Below are 24,476 nucleotides of genomic sequence, written 5' to 3'. Positions count from 1 at the left end.
GGAAGAGCAGGCTGGAACCTGGAGGTCTCCCACCCTGGGCCCTGCCTCCGCCACAGACTCGTCGGCTCTTGGGTCCGCCACAGGGGTGGTCTCCAAGCCGAAGGGTGAGATGGTGAAGCCCTCCCACCTGGAGGAGACGGTACACGAGACGCAGGAGAGCTCGCTTGCCAAAATGAAGCATCTCCTGAAACCTTCACGCGAGGGAACTTGGTCAAGAAGGCCCTAGCGTTTCCCAAGCGCTTTCTGGAATGTACGAGAAAAATATGAACTAGATGTTAGAGGACAGATTTCCAATCAGGTGTGCCAGGCACTGTCCTGGCCCCACTGCCACCTCCACTGTAGCATGTATTGCATGCATTGTCAATCACGGTGCCATTTATAGGCAATGCTATTCTGTCTAGTAGTGGGAAACATAGAAACAAACATTGGCCCATGTTTGCCAGTTTCTGCAAAGTGCTTGCCCCATTTTGGAAGAGAGGACAACGTTTAAGTCCTGCCCGGCTCTGTGTCATGAGGGTGAAGGTTGCTGGGTGATAACAGGTGTGTGTTTGTTGTTGCAATGGGGTCACGTATGCAAGCTCCATGTTTGCACAGGCTTAATGTGTAGCTGGGCTGGGGGACAGGTGGCGTAGATAAGGCGCTCCGTGGCTTCAGTCCGCTAGTGCTACCTTCACGCCGCACAGACCATGGAGGGCCGAGGGGTGCCCCTGAAGGCCGTCTGCTTGACTCTGCTGTTGGCTGTGCCGCTGGCATTGCCCATGCCACTGGCAGGCGACAGCAGCGACGAGGACTACGCAGGGGGGCAGCTGGTGGAGTCGGGGCAGGAGACCAACGTGCAGACGGTGCTGCAGCCCCGGGGTCCGAAGCCAGCAGCCGCCGCCCCCGTCCAGGGGATAACAGTGGGCGAGTTCCAGCTCATTGTGGTAAGGCTGGCCGGTGACGTGGCAACAGCGCCCCTGCTGGCGTACTGGGGTACGGCTTAAATAATATTGTAGGTCTTATTAACTCATCTCTTATGTACAGCGCCTCGTTGGCCGCGGATAAGAGAGCATTTTTTAGGAATTAAAACTAAAATGCATTTTTTTAATTTGTATTTTAGTCCAAAATAGATTTTTACAAAAAGCAGAAGTAGCAGCAGATACAAGAAAAGAAAAAGGTCTGTAGTCTAATGGAAATGATCTTGAAGTCGCAAGAAGAGGTTAGCCATTCGAGCTTTTAGACGTAGAGTATTCTGTCTCTGTAAGTCAGACGTGGTCATCAATCATTCAATCATTCATTGGTTCTTTTGTAAAATAAAGAGAGTTCGGTCAGTCACCTGCGTGCAAACTGCTGGTGACGGGCAACCCACAGACATCTTTCATCCTTCTGAAGGGTGACAGAAGTGTACCAAGAGAAGTAGTGGCACTGCGACCCGGGCGGGGAGCCACGTGCCACACAGTCTGCGTGGGTTGCGGCCAATTGAGTGAAAACAGATTTCAGTTCAGCTGTGACTGCTATTGGGCGGTAAAGTGGAGAAGTGTGGTTTAACTTCACAAATAACACTTTCGGAACGGTGAAAAGGCATAGCTCTCAACCATTTGTCTCGCAAAGGCGGGTGAAATCACCCGATTTTGTTTCTGGCGGGTGAGACGCCCGTTGAAATGAATGGGCGTGCAGGAGACTTGGCGGGTGAGTCAGCCCTTTGCAAGGCGGGTGACACCCGCCAAAAGCGGGTGAGTTGAGAGCTATGAAAAAGGGTTGCAAAAAGTAAAGAGTAAAAAAATAAAAGTAGCCGAACTCCGCCCCCGACCGTTCCCGCTCACTTCGACCACTGTTCAGAAGTCCATGCAATGCGCGTTGCCTGGTTGGGTAATAGTAACTGCTGTTTATTTATTTATTTTAATTCGTATTAGGCGCTATACGCCCGTGGGCCTCAGAGCGCATGAAAAGAAGAGGGGAGAGCTTTAATCTGCTGAGTTAAAGAGGGGGGGTTTAACCGTCCTGTGAAAGGGCACCAGAGAAGGTGCGGATCTTACGCTGAGTGGAAGAGTTGCTAGGATGCCAGTGGGGCCTTCACCTGTTGCCTGGCCTCTGCCAGGTCAGCTTTCCAGAGCCTGTGGCCCCTGTATACTTTGTTCAACCTCTGGTGTCCCAGGGCTGCCATTGGCTCATCAGCCAGCCCTGACAGGGTTAGCTCACACTGACATGATATGATAGGTTATTTATGACGCGCTTAATACCGGACACGGTGTGTCGTCTTGCTTTTAAGGCGAGCACGTTGCCCCTGAGCTAGCCTCCCCAGACAATGGACTGCTTTTTAGAACCCTAGACCGACTTCTGTTTCTCTCAGTGGGCCTTCGGCCTGCAACCTGCGGAGCTCCAGATGATCCAGACTACATCTCCCATGATGCCTCACCATTGGCTGAGCTGCGTGTAGGGTTGATGCGAATTGTTGTGTAAAAGACCTGGTGAACCAAAGGTTGCAACCCACCTTTATAGCTGCACCAAAATTGCAGTGATGTCTGCGCACACCTGACACACGACCCCTTGAGATTTCTGGCGGATAGCAGCTGTGTTTGTACTTTTTTTAGGCTGGCGCTTCCAGCGTCAACCTGAAGTTTGCGCTTTTGTAGGCTGGCGCTTCCACGGTCAAGCTGACGTTTGCACTTTTGTAGGCCGGCGCTTCCACAGTCAAGCTTAAGTGTGTGCTTGCGCCTTTTTAGGCTGGCGCTTCCATGACAAGGCTGAAGTTTCTACTTTTTTAGGCTGGCGCGTCCACACTCAATCTGAAGTTTGCGCTTTTTTAGGCTGTCGCTTCCACACTCAATCTGAAGTTTGCGCTTTTGTAGGCTGGCGCTTCCACAGTCAAGCTGAAGTTTGAGTTTTTGTAGGCTGGCTCTTCCACAGTCAACCTGAAGTTTGCGCTTTTGTAGGCTGGCGCTTCCATAGTCAAGCTGAAGTTTGCGCCTTTTTAGGCTGGCTCTTCCACAGTCAAGCTGAAGTGTGTGCTTTTGTAGGCTGGCTGTCAAGCTGAAGTGTGTGCTTTTGTAGACTGGCAGTCAAGCTGAAGTGTGTGCTTTTGTAGGCTGGCTCTTCCACAGTCAAGCTGAAGAGTGTGCTTTTGTAGACTGGCAGTCAAGCTGAAGAGTGTGCTTTTGTAGACTGGCAGTCAAGCTGAAGTGTGTGCTTTTGTAGGCTGGCAGACAAGCTGAAGTGGGTGCTTTTGTAGACTGGCTGTCCAGCTGAAGTGTGTGCTTTTGTAGACTGGCAGTCAAGCTGAAATGTTGTGCTTTTGTAGGCTGGCTGTCAAGCTGAAGTGTGTGCTTTTGTAGACTGGCAGTCAAGCTGAAGTGTGTGCTTTTGTAGGCTGGCTCTTCCACAGTCAAGCTGAAGAGTGTGCTTTTGTAGACTGGCAGTCAAGCTGAAGTGTGTGCTTTTGTAGGCTGGCTCTTCCACAGTCAAGCTGAAGAGTGTGCTTTTGTAGACTGGCAGTCAAGCTGAAGTGTGGCTTTTGTAGACTGGCAGTCAAGCTGAAATGTTGTGCTTTTGTAGGCTAGCTGTCAAGCTGAAGTGTGTGCTTTTGTAGGCTGGCTGTCAAGCTGAAGTGTGTGCTTTTGTAGGCTGGCGCTTCCACAGTCAAGCTGAAGTGTGTGCTTTTGTGGGCTGGCTGTCAAGCTTAAGTGTGTGCTTTTGTAGGCTGGCAGTCAAGCTGAAGTGTGTGCTTTTGTAGGCTGGCTGTCAAGCTGAAATGTTGTGCTTTTGTAGGCTGGCTGTCAAGCTTAAGTGTGTCATGATTCCTGGCCGTCATGTCCCCAGCCCTCCAAGATGTCCGGCTGAAGCCAGGCCATGATTACCTACATAGCCCTCAAGGGCCTCTCCATCCCTCCGATGACCCACTTGGAGTCAGACTTGGCGCTTGTGGCACCAGACTCACTCACTCCCATAGGATAACATTGGGGATTGGACTTGTAGTGCATTGATGGGGACAAGATGGATGCCCCCACATATTTCGGTTCCCAGAGCTGCATGTGCGGTCTAGTCTTTTGGGTGTGGTTCAGCCCAGACACACCTGGGATACCCAGAGACTATTTAAGCCACACCCAGGCTGAGAAACATGCTTTGCGTTTTCTGCACCTGCAGCGTGACACTCACCGTGTTCGGATCGGTCTCTAGTAGGCCTGCATCTTTCTTCTGCACTCAGCTCCTGCAAGAACAAGAACACCGTTAGGAACAGCTTTACCTTGCGGCGCTTCGGCCCATCATTCATCGCTCCTTCTGTTCTGCAGGCATCTTCGGCGGTGTCATTCCCATCCCGGCACGCCGCTTCCTAAGGAAAAGGGAAAAGAACAGAAAAAAGGCATTAGTAAGCATTCTGCAAATCTTTGCTTATTTTTAAAAACTGTACGAGCTTCAAACGCTTACCTGAATCCCAGCCGCTCTGGGGGAACTCTGTCTCCGGGAACTTCGCATCCATCTGCAAGAGGGAAAAGACACTCCAGGTTAGCGTGGAAACATCTAGAGGCACCGCATACCGCGCTTACCCACCGCATTTGTTCTTGATAACCAGCATCCACGCTGAAAACGTTGCGGCACCTAAAAGACACAGAAAAAGAACTCAGTTCAATGCAAATACGAAAGGGGTGCATCGTGCATCGTGCTCTCACTCACCTTCAGCGCTACTCATCTCAGCAGCACGCCGCCATCCCCGGACCCCAGCCATCATCTAAGGAAGGAAAGGAACGAAGTTAGGGAACTGTTCAAAAGACTCATTATACTTAACCTGTCGGACTCTTGCCAGTGAAGTAACTAGGCAGCAACGAGCCAGCATCAATCAACGCGCCCCTGCGCTGAAAGCAGGACAGAGAGCACACTATCCAAGAAAACAAGGTGGGCTGTGGATCAAAGGGAAGGGTTGGACCCCGGGGAAGAAGGGATTCAAGCACACAGAGACAATAAGGAGTTAAACTCTACCAATCCTGCGTTTCAGGCCCAGTCTCCAGACGAATAGCCTCCAGGGAAGGGTTCGAGGTTGTAAGAGGTCAGAACAGGCTGAGTGACGTCCCAGTGGATACCAGGTGACCGTTACAAAGTGTGTGCTTTTGTAGGCTGGCTGTCAAGCTTAAGTGTGTGCTTTTGTCGACTGGCAGACAAGCTGAAGTGTGTGCTTTTGTAGGCTGGCTGTCAATCTGAAATGTTGTGCTTTTGTAGGCTGGCTGTCAAGCTGAAGTGTGTGCTTTTGTAGGTTGGTTGTCAAGCTTAAGTGTGTGCTTGTGTAGACCGGCAGACAAGCTGAAGTGTATGCTTTTGTAGGCTGGCTGTCAAGCTTAAATGTTGTGCTTTTGTAGGCTGGCTGTCAAGCTGAAGTGTGTGCTTTTGTAGGCTGACTGTCAAGCTTAAGTGTGTGCTTGTGTAGACCGGCAGACAAGCTGAAGTGTGTGATTTTGTAGGCTGGCTGTCAAGCTGAAATGTTGTGCTTTTGTAGGCTTTCTGTGTTGCATTGTCAGTCAGAGATGATGTTACTAATACCAAAACACAACTGTGCTCGTTTTAACGACTACCTAAAGATGAAAGGCAAAGGGGGCTCTGTCGGAACCCTAACACACGCATGAAGGCTTCCTGAGGATCTCTGGAGATGTACATATATGAGAGCCTGGCCCAATGGAATCAACCAACTAAATTGGGCTCCCTTAGCCGAGCTCGCGCCGGTAATTCATTCTTTGTACAGCGCTTCGTTGCTTGCTGCCTCAGTTGGCGCTGTAGAAATCGCTAACACGCACACAGGAGTAGGTTATTCTCTCTCCTGCCGCACAGCAGGAGCAATCTGCAGACAGGCCACCGCCCACTTTCTCCAGCCCTCTTCTTCCTTCGCACCCTTGCCCAGATCTCTAGGTCTGTGTTCTACTGGGCCTGGCATTATGGGCACGCCTCACCCCGCATCCCTGTACAGTTTAGGGCGCATGAAAAGGGCCACATGCAATGTGATGAGCATATATATACAGGCCAAGACTGGTTTACTCTTTCACACTCACATGGGACATTGTCAGCTCCTTTCCAAGGGAACGGATTCGCGCCAAAACTCGGACATGGGCCCCACAAGTGCAGAGTAGAAGAGGGGCACATAGGTTGGGGATCAGACAGACACATGTATTCCAGATTTCTTTAAACAAGTGGGCCAGCTTGAGAGCAACATACACTTAAGAGCGGGATTGCTTCTTCCTTGAGACAGAAAGAACGGCCTCTGGATTCCCACGTCTCAGTCAAGGACCCCTTCCCCGAAAAGTCAGAAGCAAACACCGTCCTTGGGGTTTAAGTGCCCCTACACTTTTCGCTTGACCTGTACTACGAGTGCCTCAGGGCCCCACGTGCGCCCTCATGCTCGGCCAGGGTGACGGCTAGATGAGCGCCCACCCTCCACCAGGGGGGCTTCTCAGCTAGGCGTGCCTGCAGGTTTTGCTCAACTGTCATTTTCCATTCAAAGGCTTCGGGGACTCTGTCTGATCCCCAGCACCGCAACCTCATCAGATTCGCAACACTCCTGCGCCTAAGGATTGTCTCTGCTCCCTCTTCTATTCTTGCCTCCTCCCTACTCCTCTCCTGCTCCTCCTGTACTTCCTCATCGTTTGCCACAGGCCTGTACCTACACATCCCCAGGCTATTGCTTGTGCGCGTGCCTTTTCCTCCTCTCCTCCACTCTCCTCTTTCTCCTCTCTTCGCCCTCAATACTCTCCTCCACCCGATGCTCCCTCTAAACATCCCCTGAAGGTTTTCCAACTCTTCAGACTCCTCCTCCTCCTCTTCTCTCAGCTCATTCCTCCTTATTCTCTGCCTCACTCCTCCTTCCCTTGTCTTTGCCACCGCTCTGCACTCTCTGCCCCACCCCCTCTTTCCCTCTCTCATCCAACAGCGCTGTTGAGCCGGCGCTATGCCTTCTTCACCGATTCCCCACACCACTCCCTAGTTATATAGGGACTTTCTCGCCTCCCGCAGGGATCACCCATTCCCAAACATACTCAGGTGCGAGTTCTAATTGTACTGATAGGTTAAGCCTTCTTCGGGTCATAGGTTGTGCTGGTATATGCTCTACGCTTGTTTGTCCCTTCGGGTGTGTGGCGCTCAACAAATATTGAAATAAATAAATCCTGAGCCTCTGCCTGGTTCGACGTGCCTCGCTTGCGGGACCGCTGACAGCGCCCCTCCCCTGGACTCATGGTTACGCAGCATAAGCCTTTTCCAAGGTCGGCTGCCATCTTGGATCCATCTTTGTTTGCTGTCGTGATTGCATTTTTGGAGTTACTTGAGTTAGTTCTGCTGTGAACTGGTGCGTCAGTTCCCTGATGCGCAGCCATACATGCCTGCCCCTGCAGCGCGGTACGCGGACTGTTGGATGCACATTAGATGATTTTATAACTCTAGCTTAATTCTTTGTAACCTACAATGCTACACCCTCCTGCCCTGTTGGCACTGACACTTTATAAAAGCCAGCACATACATACGTTACATTTCTCATACACCTTGTGTTTTTAAATATTAAAAGTAATGGAACAGATAATGAGGTCCTGAGGAAGCGCAAGTCGCAACACAGGGATCGTTTCTTACAAGCTAAGCTGGGGAAAGCCTCCACACCAGAAGGGCCCGCTTGAGCATCTCTCAGGCCCACCGCCCAATTATGCGCCAACTACATCTAATACACAGCACTGTTTTGGTCCACATATTTCCTACACAGTAAATCTTCTAGCAGTGCACTCTGGATATTTTCCCTCACACTGACTGATCAGTAGTGCACAGTTAAGAAATACACATCCATACCACCACAACCACTTTCCCGTCCCCTCAATCCAACTGGTGCTCCCTCATACAATTGCCACGCCCTGTTTAACCCCGCTTTTCCATTCATATCACCCCCAACCCTCCTTTATCGTATCCACAGACCAAGGTCTAGTGAAACCCTGGCGGGGTCGCAATATGCTGCCTTTTGGACGAGGTCTAGTGCTGCAAGGCCCCTGCGGTGGTGCGGTGTGCACTATATATATATTGTAGAGGCATCTTGGCCAGCCCTGTAGACCATGGATCCTTTTGCTATTCATATTAAGTTGGTTACATAGAACACCCCCACGGTGGCAATCATCCTCACTGCCAGGCACATCCTGGTACCTATCTCACAAAATCAGATCAAGACCCAGGGGTCATCAGGAGGCTTTTACAAAATCCAAAACTGCCTCTGTGCCTATTGGCAACCATTGTGGTGCTGGTGAAGCGATGCCACTTAATACATTGCCATTGCCCTTTTTAGATACATTTCCTTAAAATGGCATCGTTGATTCTGCACCACGCAGTGAGGCACACCTCGATTCTTGGCCCGTGCCTTTGGAACTCTGTGCGGGCGTGCATCTCCACGCAGAGAAGAAAGTGAACGCCATCTTGCTCAACTGGATCTTGAGTTAGCCTTTGGATGAGCTCGTGCGAAAGAGACCAACCCTAGGCTAACGCGACATTTAACGCTGTGTAAGACAACTCCCATCCTTTAAATTAGCAATCAGACGTCGTCACACTGTTTACGCAGCTGGGACCACTCGCCTACACATAATATAACTATGCAGAGTGAGAGTAAGGGAATTGAATTCAGCCTCCCTCTCTGCTAGGGGGCTCCAATCCCCGCCATCATCCTCCACAACAAAGAGTTACCAAAGGTTGAGGCTGCTGTGGTCAAGGAGGATATTGACAATGCGTATATTTCATGATTGTGTAATCACGTTCAATGTTCTTTTATTTAGAACTACCTCACTGATTTTGGATATCTCGCCGAAGAAAACGAAGACTTTGTCATTCCAAATAAAACCTTCATCACAGAGGATGAATTTCCAGAAGAGGTCCTCAGCGGCCTGGAGTGGTTCCAAAGGCAGAACGGATTAAAAGTGACAGGTATTTTTCCCTTTACGTGTTTACTTGTTGGTTAGGCGGAAACCACACCTGTGAGATGATCTGCAAGGTGTGGCTGTGTTTCTTTTCCACCTTGGCTTAGGAAGGACTACACGTGTGTGGGACTCTTCCCTGGAGTGATCTATTTTGAGGTTTGAGTTCCCGGTGAATGGCAGCGGTTTCCCGGAGGTCTCTACGTTCAATTGTCCAGGTTTCGCCTCTCTGTCTGGGTCAGGCCTGGTGGCGTTCTTGAGAGGTGGAGCAGCTCCAGGTCAGTCTGTAAGTGGAAGAGTAGGACCCCAGTAGCCACTAGCCTTCTTGCACTTCACACTCTGTCCGACTGTCTGAATTCTTCAATAAATTGTGGGGTGAAGGGTACTCCCTGGGTTCCATACTCTCCGTAGGAATATGACAATGGGAAAGGACTTTTCTAGTGGTACAATTTAAGTCCTCTTTTATCTTCCTAAATCAACCTCCATTCCATTTAATTGTATAAAGCACTCTGGACAAAGCCAAATGCGCATTTACTGCGCAGTCGGCTGGGTCCGAAACCCATAATAACGAACAAGGGGAGCGGGAGTTGCAGGGGTGTCCCCTGCCACCCTTGTACGGTAAAATAGGTTCAGGGGCTGCAGGGGTGTCCAAATTACATGGATCGCGAGGGATAATAACACTGTTTTGTAATGGGCGCAGAGGCGGAAGCGCCCACCCACTTTGGGGTTAGTTAACTTACGTGGAGAAGAGAAGGCAGGATAGAAGGTAAGTATGACGCAATCAGGTAAGTATGGAGTAGCTGACGGGGGAAGCGAGAGCGAGCAACCTATTTAAACCCTGCGCCAGGGACGTCATTTTGGGGTCACCAGAGGTCACACTTGCAACCCCTGAGGTCTCCCTTGCTACCCCTAAAAACACGTTTTTCTTTTTTACACACATTGAAGCTCCTGGGCTGTGGCCAATGCCATGTGGCTATTTGAGCTATTTGTCTTTCTGGAATTCCATACAATAATTTCTACACCCATTAAAGGTTCATTAAAGGTTTATTTCAGGTACACTTCATGGGGTGAATCACTGATTTAGTCTGTTCTTAAACACCTCAAATTCACAATGCAGACAAAATCCTCCAAAAAGCATTTAGAGTAGAATAAGCATCCATTTCGGATTATGTATTTTGCTTTTCCCAAGTTGCAGTAATAGCATGTGTTTTTCTGCCAATACATATGGTGATCCATTCTTGTATGAAATGTATATCACGTTACAGTAATATTATAACCACATTTTTCATAGGGCACTTAGAAACAATGCTATGTGATGCCACTTCCTGTTTTGTCAAGGGGTAAACAGTCGTGTTCCATCCCTTCCCATGATGTCACTTCGGGGTGGGGGGGTCAAATGACATCACTTCCTGTGATGTCATCAGGGGGGGGTCAAGGGTCATGTTATGTCACTTCCGCTACCACTGGCATTCTGGTGAAATGGCATCCCTGCCCTGCGTGCCTCCGATTTCCCATTCGGTATTTTCGAATCCGACCTTTAGGAGCAGGAGATATACATAGATACCAACGGAGCCAGGGTAAAGAGGTGAAGAGAACCAACCCGGGTGGAACACAACCAACAGAAAGCGCGACTGAAAGTGTAAGGCAGGCATAGTGCAGCTGAGGAATTCCAGGGTTTAACCCACTGCCCCCCCCCCACCTCCAGTCAAGGGAAGGTGAATATTAGGGAAGTCAACAGTCTGTAATTCCAGCCTCAGTAGGAAGGAGGGCAGATTTAAACTTGATGGCAGGAGGGACCCACTGGAGCACGCAGGGTAAGAGACAAGTGGGTGGGGGGCGGGGCAGCCCACACAAGCAGAATAGCATGCCAAGGGGAAGAGACAGAAGGGGTGGGGGAGGCAGCCCCCCCACCCCGACATAAGCAGGATAGCATGCCAAGGGGAAGAGCCAGAAGGGGTGGGTGAGGCAGCCCCGTGAACACAAGCCGGGCAGCATGCCAAGGGGAAGAGACATAAGGAGGTGGGGGAGGCAGCCCCCCCTCAACACAAGCAGGATAGCATGCCAAGGGGAAGAGACCGAAGGGGTGGGGGAGGCAGCCCCCTGAACACAAGCAGGATAGCATGCCAAGGGGAAGAGACCGAAGGGGTGGGGGAGGCAGCGCCCCCACCTCAACACAAGCAGGATAGCATGCCAAGGGGAAGAGACAGAAGGGGTGGAGGAGGCAGCCCCCCCCCCCCACCTCAAAACAAGCAGGATAGCATGCCAAGGGGAAGAGACAGACGGGGTGGGGGAGGCAGCCCCCCACCTCAACACAAGCAGGATAGCATGCCAAGGGGAAGAGACAGGAGGGGTGGGGGAGGCAGCCCCCCAAAACAAGCAGGATAGCATGCATGCCAAGGGGAAGAGACAGAAGGGGTGAAGGAGGCACCCCCCCAACCGAACACAAGCAGGATAGCAGGCCAAGGGGAAGAGACATAAGGAGGTGGGGGAGGCAGCCCCCCAACACAAGAAGGATAGCATGCCAAGGGGAAGAGACAGGAGGGGTGGGGGAGGCAGCCCCCCAACACAAGCAGGATAGCATGCCAAGGGGAAGAGACAGGAGGTGTGGGGGAGGCAGCCCCCTGAACACAAGCAGGATAGCATGCCAAGGGGAAGAGACAGAAGGAGGTGGGGGAGGCAGCCCCCGCCCCCTCAACACAAGCAGGATAGCATACCAAGGGGAAGAGACAGAAGGGGTGGGGGAGGCAGCCCCCCCCAACCGAACACAAGCAGGATAGCATGCCAAGGGGAAGAGACAGGTGGGGTGGGGGAGGCAGCCCCCCAACACAAGCAGGATAGCATGCCTAGGGGAAGAGACAGGAGGGGTGGGGGAGGCAGCCCCTGAACACAAGCAGGATAGCATGCCAAGGGGAAGAGACATAAGGGGTGGGGGAGGCAGCCCCCCACCCCTCAACACAAGCAGGATAGCATGCCAAGGGGAAGAGGCAGAAAGGGTGGGGGAGGCAGCCCCCCAACACAAGCAGGATAGCATGCCAAGGGGAAGAGACAGGAGGGGTGGGAGAGGCAGCCCCCTGAACACAAGCAGGATAGCATGCCAAGGGGAAGAGACAGGAGGGGTGGGGGAGGCAGCCCCCCAACACAAGCAGGATAGCATGCCAAGGGGAAGAGACAGAAGGGGTGGAGGAGGCAGCCCCCCCTCAACACAAGCAGGATAGCATAGCAAGGGAAAGAGACAGAAGGGGTGGGGGAGGCAGCCCCCCCTCAACACAAGCAGGATAGCATGCCATGGGGAAGCGACAGAAGGGGTGGGGGAGGCATCCCCCGCCCCCTCAACACAAGCAGGATAGCATGCCAAGGGGAAGAGACAGAAGGGGTGGAGGAGGAGCCTCCCCCCCAACACAAGCAGGATAGCATGCCAAGGGGAAGAGACAGAAGGAGGTGGGGGAGGCAGCCCCCCAACACAAGCAGGATAGCATGCCAAGGGGAAGAGACAGAAGGGGTGGAGGAGGCAGCCCCCCTCTCAACACAAGCAGGATAGCATAGCAAGGGAAAGAGACAGAAGGGGTGGGGGAGGCAGCCCCCCCTCAACACAAGCAGGATAGCATGCCAAGGGGAAGAGACATAAGGGGTGGGGGAGGCAGCCCCCCCCCCCCCTCAACACAAGCAGGATAGCATGCCAAGGGGAAGAGAAAGAAGGGGTGGAGGAGGCAGCCCCCCCCCCTCAACACAAGCAGGATAGCATGCCAAGGGGAAGAGACAGAAGGGGTGGAGGAGGCAGCCCCCCCCCTCAACACAAGCAGGATAGCATGCCAAGGGGAAGAGACAGGAGGGGTGGGGAGTCAGCCCCCCAACACAAGCAGGATAGCATGCCAAGGGGAAGAGACGTAAGGAGGTGGGGGAGACCGCCCCCCAGCACAAGCAGGATAGCATGCCAAGGGGAAGAGACAGAAGGGGTGGGGGAGGCAGCCCCCCCTCAACACAAGCAGGATAGCATGCCAAGGGGAAGAGACAGGAGGGGTGGGGAGTCAGCCCCCCAACACAAGCAGGATAGCATGCCAAGGGGAAGAGACGTAAGGGGTGGGGGAGGCAGCCCCCCACCCCTCAACACAAGCAGGATAGCATGCCAAGGGGAAGAGACAGGAGGGGTGGGGGAGGCAGCCCCCCAACCCAAGCAGGATAGCATGCCAAGGGGAAGAGACAGAAGGGGTAGGGGAGGCAGCCCCCCAACACAAGCAGGATAGCATGCCAAGGGGAAGAGACAGAAGGGGTGGGGGAGGCAGCCCCCCAACACAAGCAGGATAGCATGCCAAGGGGAAGAGACGGGAGAGGTGGGGGAGGCAGCCTCCCACCCCTCAACACAAGCAGGATAGCATGCCAAGGGAAGAGACAGAAGGGGTAGGGGAGGCAGCCCGACCAACACAAGCAGGATAGCATGCCAAGGGGAAGAGACAGGAGGGGGTGGGGGAGGCAGCCCCCCAAGACAAGCAGGATAGCATGCCAAGGGGAAGAGATGTAAGGGGTGGGGGAGGCAGCCCCCCACCCCTCAACACAGGCAGGATAGCATGCCAAGGGGAAGAGACAGGAGGGGTGGGGGAGGCAGCCCCCCAAGACAAGCAGGATAGCATGCCAAGGGGAAGAGACATAAGGGGTGGGGGAGGCAGCCCCCCAACACAAGCAGGATAGCATGCCAAGGGGAAGAGACAGGAGGGGTGGGGGTAGTCAGCCCCCCAACACAAGCAGGATAGCATGCCAAGGGGAAGAGATGTAAGGGGTGGGGGAGGCTGCCCCCCACCCCTCAACACAGGCAGGATAGCATGCCAAGGGGAAGAGACCGGAGGGGTGGGATAGGCAGCCCCCCAACACAAGCAGGATAGCATGCCAAGGGGAAGAGACTGGAGGGGGTGGGGGAGTCAGCCCCCCAACACAAGCAGGATAGCATGCCAAGGGGAAGAGACGTAAGGGGTGGGGGAGGCAGCCCCCCATCCCTCAACACAAGCAGGATAGCATGCCAAGGGGAAGAGACAGAAGGGGTAGGGGAGGCAGCCCCCCAACACAAGCAGGATAGATTGCCAAGGGGAAGAGACATAAGGAGGTGGGGGAGGCAGCCCCCCAACACAAGCAGGATAGCATGCCAAGGGGAAGAGACAGAAGGTGTGGGGGAGGCAGCCCCCCTCAACACAAGCAGGATAGCATGCCAAGGGCAAGAGACAGGAGGGGTAGGGGAGGCAGCCCCCCAACACAAGCAGGATAGATTGCCAAGGGGAAGAGACATAAGGAGGTGGGGGAGGCAGCCCCCAACACAAGCAGGATAACATGCCAAGGGGAAGATGCAGGAGGGGGTGGGGGAGGCAACCCCCCACCCCTCAACACAAGCAGGATAGCATGCCAAGGGGAAGAGACAGAAGGAGTGGGGAGGCAGCCCCCCAACACAAGCAGGATAGCATGCCAAGGGGAAGAGACAGGAGGGGGTGCATGAGTGGGGTTACACCTTCTCAAGAAGGCCAAAAGAGGGCCACATGGGGCAAGACAAATGAATGGAACATCCAGTTCCAATTGGAGGGCTTTGGGGTATCATGAGCTCTGTCCCCTGCTGTGGTTTCCCTTCTGTATATAGACCCTCTTGCTTTTGCCATGGTAAGAGAAATGTGCCCGCTGGTTCTGGAGGTGAAGAAACCTTGAGTGTTTGCCCCCGTGCTCCATTGGACTTTTCGGGTGTGCACCGCGTCATCAGCTTGGTGTCAACTTCTCGCGGCGCTTCTTTAACATCGTTGCAGTGATGCCTTTGGTCTCTTCCCCACATACCAGCTGTTTTTTGCAAAGAAATATCTCCCTACCTCCCTCACTCCCCTTTCTTTCCTTTTTTGTCCCTGGCATTGCTCAGCCAAGGTGCTGTACCTGCGTAGGGGAGACACGATTTCCCCTCTATAGCTCTGAAGATTGAGGTGCTGCATTCCCCTTTGTTTTTTTGCCCCCTTCCTTTTTTCTGCCCCTCGTGGTTTCCCACACATCCCCTGCCGCACTCTGGCTCTCTGCCCGCTGACAGCTGCAAAGGCGATGGCCGCAGTAAGATGGCTGCGCTGTGATGGCCACGGTAAAATGGCTGCGCTGTGATGGCCGTGGTAAGATGGCTGCGCTGTGGTGGCCGCGGTAAGATGGTTGTGCCGTGGTGGCCGAGGTAAAATGGCTGCGCTAGTCAGCAGGCGGTGTTTGCGTCAGGCTTTTGTGTTCAGAGGAGCTCTCCTACTGAGCCGACTAGGGGCAGGGCGTTGCAGTGGAGGGGCACGCTGGGGCAATGAGCATGGAGTCTGTGGCTGGAGTTGGGGGAGGTTCTGGGTACGTTTTAGGGGGGGAAAAAGAATAGAGGGTGGAGCAGGGACGTCTCTATGGGGGGGCAAACGGGGCACATGCCCCGGGCCCTCATCCTGGTGGCCCTGGAGGGGGCCCCCACAGATCCTGGAGAGTGTGACAATAACACGTGCCAGCCAGCCTGCCTGCAGCAGGAGGCACGGGCACACTACGCACGGCTGGTTCCCTCCCCTGCCGTGACTTTAATTTAAAGTTCAATTATAAGAAACTCAAAGGCCAAGAAGTAACAACATAGTGCTCTCCTCTCTGTGCCCCTACCCCTACCGGGCCGGTTTGCTGATTTTGAGTTGACAACAATAGTGAAGTCACGTGAGTGCAGTCTTCCACTCTGCTTGGATGGATTATAAATCATTACAGGCCATGACTGGGCCTGGGAGGGACCAGCAATAGCAATGTAACAAGAAAATGCTACAATCAGCCAATGAAAACTACCATTCTGTTGTTACTATACAGTTTTTGATATATTCTGCATAGTAACACAGAATGTGCAGTTTGCATTGGCTGCAGTGAAATGACATGGTGACGTGTTGTTGTTGCCACAGGAGGCAGCGCGGCGACATCTTCATTTCATTGGTTGAAGGTGTCTAAGCGTGGCGTGCGTTGGTCTTGAGAGAGCCTGCTGCGACGGTGCGTGCGGCCTAGTTGGGCCTTGCCATTGCCAGTGTGCCACTGCCGCAGTGTGCCACTACCAGCACTGTACACCGGCCACCCCTGAGGCCCCGAGGAGACAGAGTCATGCCGGCAGCCGAGCCGACTCCAAATCAGGTAAGTGACGACCATAGAAGTCAGTGCCAGTGCCCTAAGTGATTCGCTGCCACTGCCGAGCTGACAGATGCTTTCTCCCGGTGCACTTGCATAAACACACCGCTGCAGTTTCAGATCTGGCTACGCTTTTCTTTAAATTAAAATGTCACCAATGACAGACAAGGCTTTCCCTGTCCTCTGCAGAGTGATGATAGATGCTTCGGCGAGCAGCATGTGACCCGCTCGTTTGAACTGTCTCGCTGGGATGTCTTCGGAAATATCATGTCTTCTTGCAGCTGGCCGTCATGCCCTGAGCTGGCCTGGTGCTGCTTTTACTGTGGGGCACTGGAGTTCAGGCGGACTTGCCATCAAACAGCAATTAAATGTGCCTCGTTCATACAGCCTCTTAAAGGGCTCGCCGCCTGCCACAGGCCCGGGCGCCTCCAGAGTTGGTCTGAACAGAGCTAAACAGCAGTCATGCCCAAATGATAGAACATTTGAACTAAAGCCTCAACCTCAGGCCCAAATGATTTTTTGGGTGGTGTCAGCCACATCTCTGGGTCCTGGCAACCTAAATGTCTTTTTGATTCGATGCTGGGGATGGCATGTGCCCCGCCAGCTTCCTAATCGCAGCAGGACGTTTGAGAATAGGATCCTGTGCTGCAGAAGGACTGGAAAAGAAGCCATGCCTGCCTGGCAGATTATCAGGAAACTACCCCGCGCCTCCTCAGAAGTATCATGATAGGGGCATACTAGCACTGGCTACTTATTTCTACGCCACTCTCCATTGCCGGCCCCAGGTCTCCCAGCACCCTGTGCACGATTTGTGGGAGTGCTGCCTGGTGCCTGCACTTCAAAAAGCTTGTGACAGGGCCTGTGTAAGGTAAGGGGCAATGCAGATGTGCCCGGTCGGTGCACCCTTTCTTTTGTGCGGGCACACGCCTCGAGCCGGCCCTGCCGCACTCCTACCATGCAGGTCACCTAATGGACATTTCTACACAGAATTCGCATGCTGCATGCCCTGCCTTGACCAATGGGGTCAGGTGTAGCTCTGTGGCAGAAGATTCAATTAAATGGCCTGTTACAGGGCTTAGAAGCTGGAGGAATGTGTGTGAAGCACTATAAAAGAACCTAGATTATTATTATTAATATTTGAATGAGTGTGATTATTAGTATTGTTAAAGTGACACTTATCCGTAGGATTTAACTAGCAATTAACAATCATTATCCAATACTGCGTGTGGGGCCAGGTGGGCGTATCGCTGCTTAGGCTAAACCGATAAGTTAAAAGTTATCATGTGCAGGACACTAGACGTGCATTGGAATGGTGAATGTGGTCAGCCAATCAGTTTGCTTAAACCTCAAGTCATGCCGCCAGTACAGACACGCTCACTCACAACAAGCCGCTTGCTAAGGGCTTATATGGTGTGCAGTGTCAGTCTGGGGCCTGAGCACACACACGTGCTAATATCAGCGTTGTGGACCGTCTCTATGGTCAATGATATTGAGTAATGTCAAACGCTGCTGTGTTTTTGTGAATGTAATGTTTCTGCACTGCTGAGCTTACGGACACCAGGCACTGAGGTATGTAATCCCTTCATTTTTCACATTGGGAGGGGGCATGGGTGTCATGTCGCGGGAGGCGACATGGGTTTGGAGAGGGGGTGGGAGTAGGTCATGGGTTTCAGGGGGGCCCAAGGTTGCCTGTGCCCCGGGCCCCCAAAACTGTTAAGATGGCCCTGGGGGGGGGGGGGATTAGGCTAACACACGTCTGGTTTGCAGAGCATTGAGGGAGAGATCAGAGAAGAGGGAGTGACTGTGCATTGAGTGCCATAGACATGGAGTCTGTGGCCGGAGTTGGGGGAGGTTCTGGGTACGTTTTAGAGGGTGTGAGTGGTCAGAGGGGAGAAAGAGTAGAGGGGGGGGGGTTGGGCTAACACACGTGTGGTTTACAGAGCATTGAGGGAGAGATCAGGGAAGAGGGAGTGACTGTGCATTGAGTGCCATAGACATGGAGTCTGTGGCTGGAGTTGGGGGAGGTTCTGGGTACGTTTTAGAGGGTGTGAGTGTTCAGAGGGGAGAAAGAGTAGAGGGGGGGTTAGGCTAACACACGTCTGGTTTACAGAGCATTAAGGGAGAGATCAGAGTCTTGGCTGTGAGATGGGGTTGAATCTTTCATGCATTCAGGAGGTGGCAGAGCAAGAAGAACCAGCAAAGAGGCGGTGGCAGGTGACAGAAAGGGGAGAAGGGTGCAGCGGTGGGTTGAAGGAATGTGCTGCACGGGGGGAATGGCAAGGAGGCATGAAAGGGGAAAGGAGGACACGAGTGATGTCAGACAATCCCCCATTTTTTCCCAGCGTTCCAATTTTAGGGCATTCCTGTGACTGATAAATGACCTTCTTTCTTCCATTTTGCGCTACTCTTTAATTTGATCTCATATCGCCCATGCAGCATTGGCTTTTGGCCACAGTTTTTGTTTTGTTGGGTTTGGCCCTGATGTCCATGTGTGAGGATGATTTTCTGCACCACAGCCATTCTCTTTTATATTAGGTTAAGCGCAACATGCACCATGAGGCATCTTGGCGCTAAACCCAGCAGAAACAGTGGCCCAATAACCTCGTCTAAAAGAGGAAAGTCTTCAAGGCTCGTCGACACAGTAAATGATTTTCAGTGAAACAGAGGAACCGAGGAAGTGAATTCCAAAGTTTGGGCCTGCCTCTGACAAAGCACAGCCACCAACACAAGACAGTCGACACCTAGGGACCTGAGTAACAGCAGCCTCCTGAGATCGAAGGGAGGCACAGGTGACAGAAGGACAGGATTTAGGCTGCAAATACTCTGCACTGGTGCCGTAAAATGCCCTGTGTACAATACACAGGGAATTAAATTGGACCCGTTTGATCATTAGGAGCCCGTGTAATTGACGCAGAGTAGGAGACATTTGAGAGGCAAAGGGGGGGTGAATCGCAGGACGTGCTGCTGTGTCCTGTAGAATGTGAAGCCGCCGTAACAATTATTGAGGCTGAGCTACAAATAGAGAGTTACAATAAGCAACTCAATTTAAGAGTAAGGAAGCCACACAACAGGGGCGTGAAAATGTGCAGGTATAAAAAAATAGAATCTTTCGTGAGATCCTAAGCCTAGAATGTCCAAATTGGCAAGCAGCCACAACCTGCGCTTCAAGTGACAATGAAGCTGAGAGTTTGACACCTAGATATTCACCACTGGGGCAGGGCTAGGGAAGGGTCCAAGAGCGGACGACCAAAAGGTTGAGGTCCAAAGATGGGCACGAGGGGCGGGGGAGGGTGGATGCAAGCACCAATACCCCCATCTTGTCTCCATTCAATTTAAGGCAATTCTCGTTCATCCAACCGTCCACCGCCTCCAGGCAACGCCGCAGTTGAGATGCAGCATCGTGCTGGTGAAGATTGAGCCTCACAATAATGTGGATATCATCAGCATAGGAGTAGGGCCGTGGGCATGGATGAGCTTGACCAAGGGAGGAACATAAACATTAAAGAGAGCGGGGAACAAGGCAGAGCCCTGGGGGACCCCACAAGAAAGGGTTACCGGATTAGAAAGGGATTGGACTCTATCTGTCAGAAAAGATTTGAACCAAGCTATTTGCTGGATGTATTGGGCAGGCTTGGTTCTGGGCTTCTCAGGTGAATCCTATTTCTATTCATTGGACTGAAAGCATTTCTAAAATGTTGATCATCCGTGAGGGTGAACGAGATCAAACCTCTAGGCCCTTGTAACCCCATGCACACTACAAATAACACCCAGGCTAACATGTCATCCTTGTTATTTCCATCGGTGGTGACAACCTTCCTCCGCATTTGTTAGTTTGTCATTCTAATTATTTCCTCGCATGCTCCATCCTTAACATTTGCTGTAGAGTTTTGTATTTAAAAAAACCTGTGACGATAGTGGTTGGAGGATGGAAAACTGAATCCCCTGCAGTGCGTTTTTCGGTTCTATTTTCATTCATCCCCAGTTTTTTTTGCGCTGTTTTTTTTATCTAAAAAATCATCCATTTTTTTATATTATTTTTTAGGGGTCGCACCCTTTTGATCACCCAATCCCAGTCCCCTATTATTTATTCCCTATACACCACCCCACCCTACCCCTTATATCCCCAACCCCCATATTGTCCGATGTTTTTTTCCAGCAAAACATTTTCGGTAAAGAAATGCTGTGAAAAAAAAAAAACGGCCGATGAATGAATGTTGTTCCCATTTTTCAATATCTTCCTGGTATCTGCCATCAATTATGAAAACTAAGAGATGCGCAGGTCCTTGAAACCAACTTCTGAGAAGGGGATGAGAACACCCATGATGGGGCATGTGTGAGTTTTGTAAATAAGGCGACTTTTGAATATTCTGTGGCCTAATTGGGGATCATTGTGATGTAGATGTGTAGCGTGTGCCTTGGCATTAGGAGACCTACATATCCGTTGCTATCCTTTCAAACAGGGACTGCTGAGAACCCTTCAAAGGCTACTGCTGTGAGGAGAGCTGTCTAGACACCTGACCCTTGCCAGACACCTGAACCTTGCCAGACACCTGAACCTTGCCAGACAATCTGAGGATAACCTGACTGCAGTTACCAACTCTGGGATTGGATCTTTTAAGGAGAATCAGCCCACCCGCTGGGTAGTAATAACCAGCATTTCTTGGCGCATCAATGGTGTGATCCAAAGTCACTGAGAAAAATGGACTGTGCGTGCCCCAAAAGTAACACGCCATGTCATGTATGCTACCCATTTGTACATGGTGCATTCACTTTCAGGACAGGTCTGTGTGTGGGATCGTGGTTTCCATAAACTGTTGGCCGAAGCATTGCACGTATTAGTGCTTCATGTGAAACTATATTCGAGGAAAACTTATATTCAGGTGTGAATTGGTTCCTGCGCGCTGCTGGCTGTGCCCAACAGGGCGTGCCGGATAGGGACCTGCGCCCAAGCTGCCGTGCCAATACGGCCACCAGCAGCTGAAGGTCTTGCTCCACCCATTTTTCACCCAACTTTTTTTGTTTTCGTTATGGGGGGGCCCCTTCATGCTACCTCTCCGAACCCCAACCACCCCTCACAACCTCCACCCCTTTACTCATTTACCCCATACACGCACACACGTGTGTGTACGTTTGGTCTCCTCAACCAAAGTGACTCGACCAAAATGCAAACTTTTAAGAAGTGGGCGATCAGACAGCGGCCGGCCCGTCTGGATGTTATAGGTGACCTGCCGTACCTGCATGGCCTTCCGGTTCTTCTTCATCCATCTTTCAGCCTGGAAGGGCCTCCCTAGTAATGGGTTTCGGAGACCCCCTGCATACCCTCCCCCACTTCCCCTCAACCTAATCTATAAACTTACCCCACCCCCATATATATATTTAATTCAATTTGACCTCAAAAAAGGTAAAATAAATGTGATGAAATGTTTTAGGTCAAATGTTTTTAGGTCAATTATGCGAATACCTAGTAATGTGGGAACTATACATATACAAGGCGACATCTCATATATATTCAAATCTATTTGTTAAGATCCAGAGTTTAGAAAGGTAAATGATGTCTCTATTTTCAAGCCAAAAGGCTGCACCCATAGCTTCGATTTTAACACAAGCAGCCTGATTCCAAAACCTATGCATCCAATGCCTGACACTAAACAGCATAAACCCTATCACAGAAGAGTACAGTATTGCACAGTGGGCGGGGGCACCGGCCAATCAGGAAGCACTGCACGCGGGCTGTACACACAATTACAAGTCCTCGTTCGGAGCAGCTTGAGTGCTGCAGGTCTACTGCCCACAGAAGGATCCCGCGTTCCCACCTGGCAGCCCCCTGCCACCTCCCACCGACTGACTTCTCAGCACCTGCAGGTCGCTGACAAAGGTGCTTAGCAGGGCCGGCCTTAAGGGCAGCAGTGCCCTGGGTGAATGGGCGCCCCCCTCGCCCACATCGCGCCCCTGGTTAACAGGGAGTGGGGCGGAAGGGGGCGGGGCCAGAATGGGCCTTTTTTTTTTTTTTTACTTCCTTGCTCTGGAGAGGAGGTTAAATAGGGTGCATTAGCACCCCATTGTCATTGAATGAGCCCGCCGCTGCGGGTTCATTCAATGACAATGAGGCGCCTGCCACTACGCCAGCTCGGGGGAGCCCTTGAAAGACTCCCCCGAGCTGGCGTGGTGTGGGGCTAATGACGCCTTTTATTATGAAAAGTGTCCGCGGCAGAGGGGCGCATTTAAATGCACCCGCCGCCGCGGGCACATTTTACAATAAAAGGCAGCCTGCTGTGCCTTCTCCCACAACGCCAGCTCGGGGGAGCCCTTGAAAGACTCCCCGAGCTGGCTTGGCGGGGGCAAATGGCACCCTGGGGGGCATGGCGCCCTGGGGGGCGTGGCGCCCGGGGGGTCGCCAGGCTCGCCCCCCCTAAGGCCGGCTCTGGTGCTTAGGCCGTGTTTCTCCCATAACTTCCCTTTGTGTTCCGCCTTGCAATTCTCCCCCTGTCTGTTCCCATAGCTCTCAACTCACACGCTTTTGGCGGGTGTCACCCGCCTTGTAAAGGGCTGACTCACCCGCCAAGCCTCCTGCACGCCCATGCATTCCAATGGGCGTCTCACCCGCCAAAAACAAAATCGGGTGGATTCACCCGCCTTTGCAACACAAATGGTTGAGAGCTATGCTGTTCCTTTTCTGTGCTGATGACAGCAAGCCCATCAACCCAGAAAATCAAACGCTGTGGTGCAGAGTGACCATGCAGATCGCCAAGCTGTGTTTCTCTTTCTTTCCTATTTCACAGAAAAGCTTCCCTTGTCAAAATGAAAAGCCTTTCTTAAGCATTGATGAAGCAAGCAAAGTGCTTCTAAAATGACCTACTTAAACATTTACTAAGCAGTTTTAGAGGCACGTATAGGCAGGGTGACCAGTTTTTGAAAATAAAAAAGCGGGACAGGCCACTGACATAGAAGTAGGACTATAGCTTCATGTAAAACTAGTCCTACTTCTATGTGGGTGGCCTGTCCCTTGTCATGTTGATCGAGTGAGGAGAGCTCCCGGGGTCCTGAGACTATTTTAAGTTTTTAAAACCCGTCTGGGATTTGTGGATCGGGTGGATACCATCCTGTTTTTTTGGCCAAACCGATGGAAAAATAATGACATCCGACCAAAAACCGGGATGGTATCCACCCGATCCCCAAATCCCAGGATGGGTTTTTTAAACTTAAAAAAGTCTGTGGACCACGAGACGGAGGCGTAAATACCCAGACAGTCCCGGCAAAACTGGTATGTCTGGTCACCCTGCGTATAGAGCACGGAAAATGCAAATGCGCGAAATAAACAGTGAACATTCTCTAAGCAGTTTACTGAATGCTTAGAGAATAAATTAACTGTCTATATCAGAGAAATGCTATCAATTCTTGGGAACTGTTCCTTAAATATTACAAGCACTTGAGCAATTTTAAGCAAGCCTTTTCCTTCACTAGTGCTAATGGTGAGATTACTTGCGACAGTGGGCAGCCCGGCCAGTAATGTCACCAGCGCCTGCATTAAGGACCCTCGCTTCACTCAGGCCCTTAGCTTGGATGGCGGGCTGTTAGTGGCAGGGTCCGCCTGCCGCTGCGTGCGGAGAATATCGCCTCAATAACACACATTATTCCTGCTCAGCTTCCACTCCTCCAGCTCCGGCTGGATGTTACCGCACTGCTAATTCAGAGGCACCACCAAGGTGTAGCCATGGGGGGGCCACGTCCACCGTTATAAAAAGGCTGAACACCCCCCGCCCGGCTGCCTTGCTGCCTTTTATGAATGCAACTTCGGGTGCCACCCCAAGATGTCCAGTGACGTCATCAGACCACCCCTATGAATAATATCTGGGTGCGCCAACTGTGCTAATTCTACTTCTACTGTGAGGTCTACTTCCCCATTACCTTTCCAAAGCATTTTTAAGTGCCGTTATGAACAGCAAAGACCAATTGGATTTCTCTAAATTGAATGATTAAGATGGAGGCATAGAAGTACAGGTGCATTGCAGGGCCTTTACGGAGGCAGTTGCTTAACACTGATCAGGAACCGCCTCTAAACCAACACAAGGACTGAAGAGCAGGAAAACGCGTTGGTTAAATTATTTACTCGGAATCTGAAAAAGCGGACATGATATCCAACATTCAAACCCGAGAGCGGGAAAATGCGGACCCTCCCGAAGAAACACCAGGAGCATTTGCGGATTTACCTGAGAAGTAGAACTGAGTGAAGTGGAGATTGTGGGCGTTTTGCCGAGTGATTTTACTCCTCGACGAGACATGGAGAAATGTATTACTATTTAAGTTGTTAAGGAAACAGCCCAAAACACGCAAAGCAGAAGCCAAGTTTTGAGAGGGCTCTCATTGTAGGTGGGGAGACGTCAACTGACTGAACTACCAGAGCAGCTTGCTCGCGTGCTGTGTGCTCACACTATTGCTTATGTAACAGCCATGCCAATTGAAAAA

At 51.9% G+C, this 24,476-nt stretch overlaps 1 protein-coding gene across 1 annotated transcript in view; it reads left to right on the top strand.

The window, feature by feature from the left end:
• The first annotated feature begins 650 nt into the window (after positions 1-650).
• Positions 651-24,476, top strand: part of LOC138527496 (matrix metalloproteinase-18-like) — a 111,252-nt gene continuing 87,426 nt past the window's right edge. Inside the window, exons 1-2 of the mRNA XM_069638737.1 lie at positions 651-923; positions 8,751-8,898. Coding sequence (XP_069494838.1) covers positions 687-923; positions 8,751-8,898 — 385 coding nt within the window. The 5' untranslated portion in view covers positions 651-686. The remainder of the gene's footprint in view (positions 924-8,750; positions 8,899-24,476) is intronic.

The sequence above is a fragment of the Ambystoma mexicanum genome, chromosome 14 (genome assembly GCF_040938575.1).
Source record: "Ambystoma mexicanum isolate Mex_15411 chromosome 14, UKY_AmexF1_1, whole genome shotgun sequence".
Taxonomy (NCBI): Eukaryota; Metazoa; Chordata; class Amphibia; order Caudata; family Ambystomatidae; genus Ambystoma; species Ambystoma mexicanum.
The sequence above is the reverse complement of the archived record's forward strand: the minus strand, read 5'-3'. Positions and strand labels throughout refer to the sequence as shown.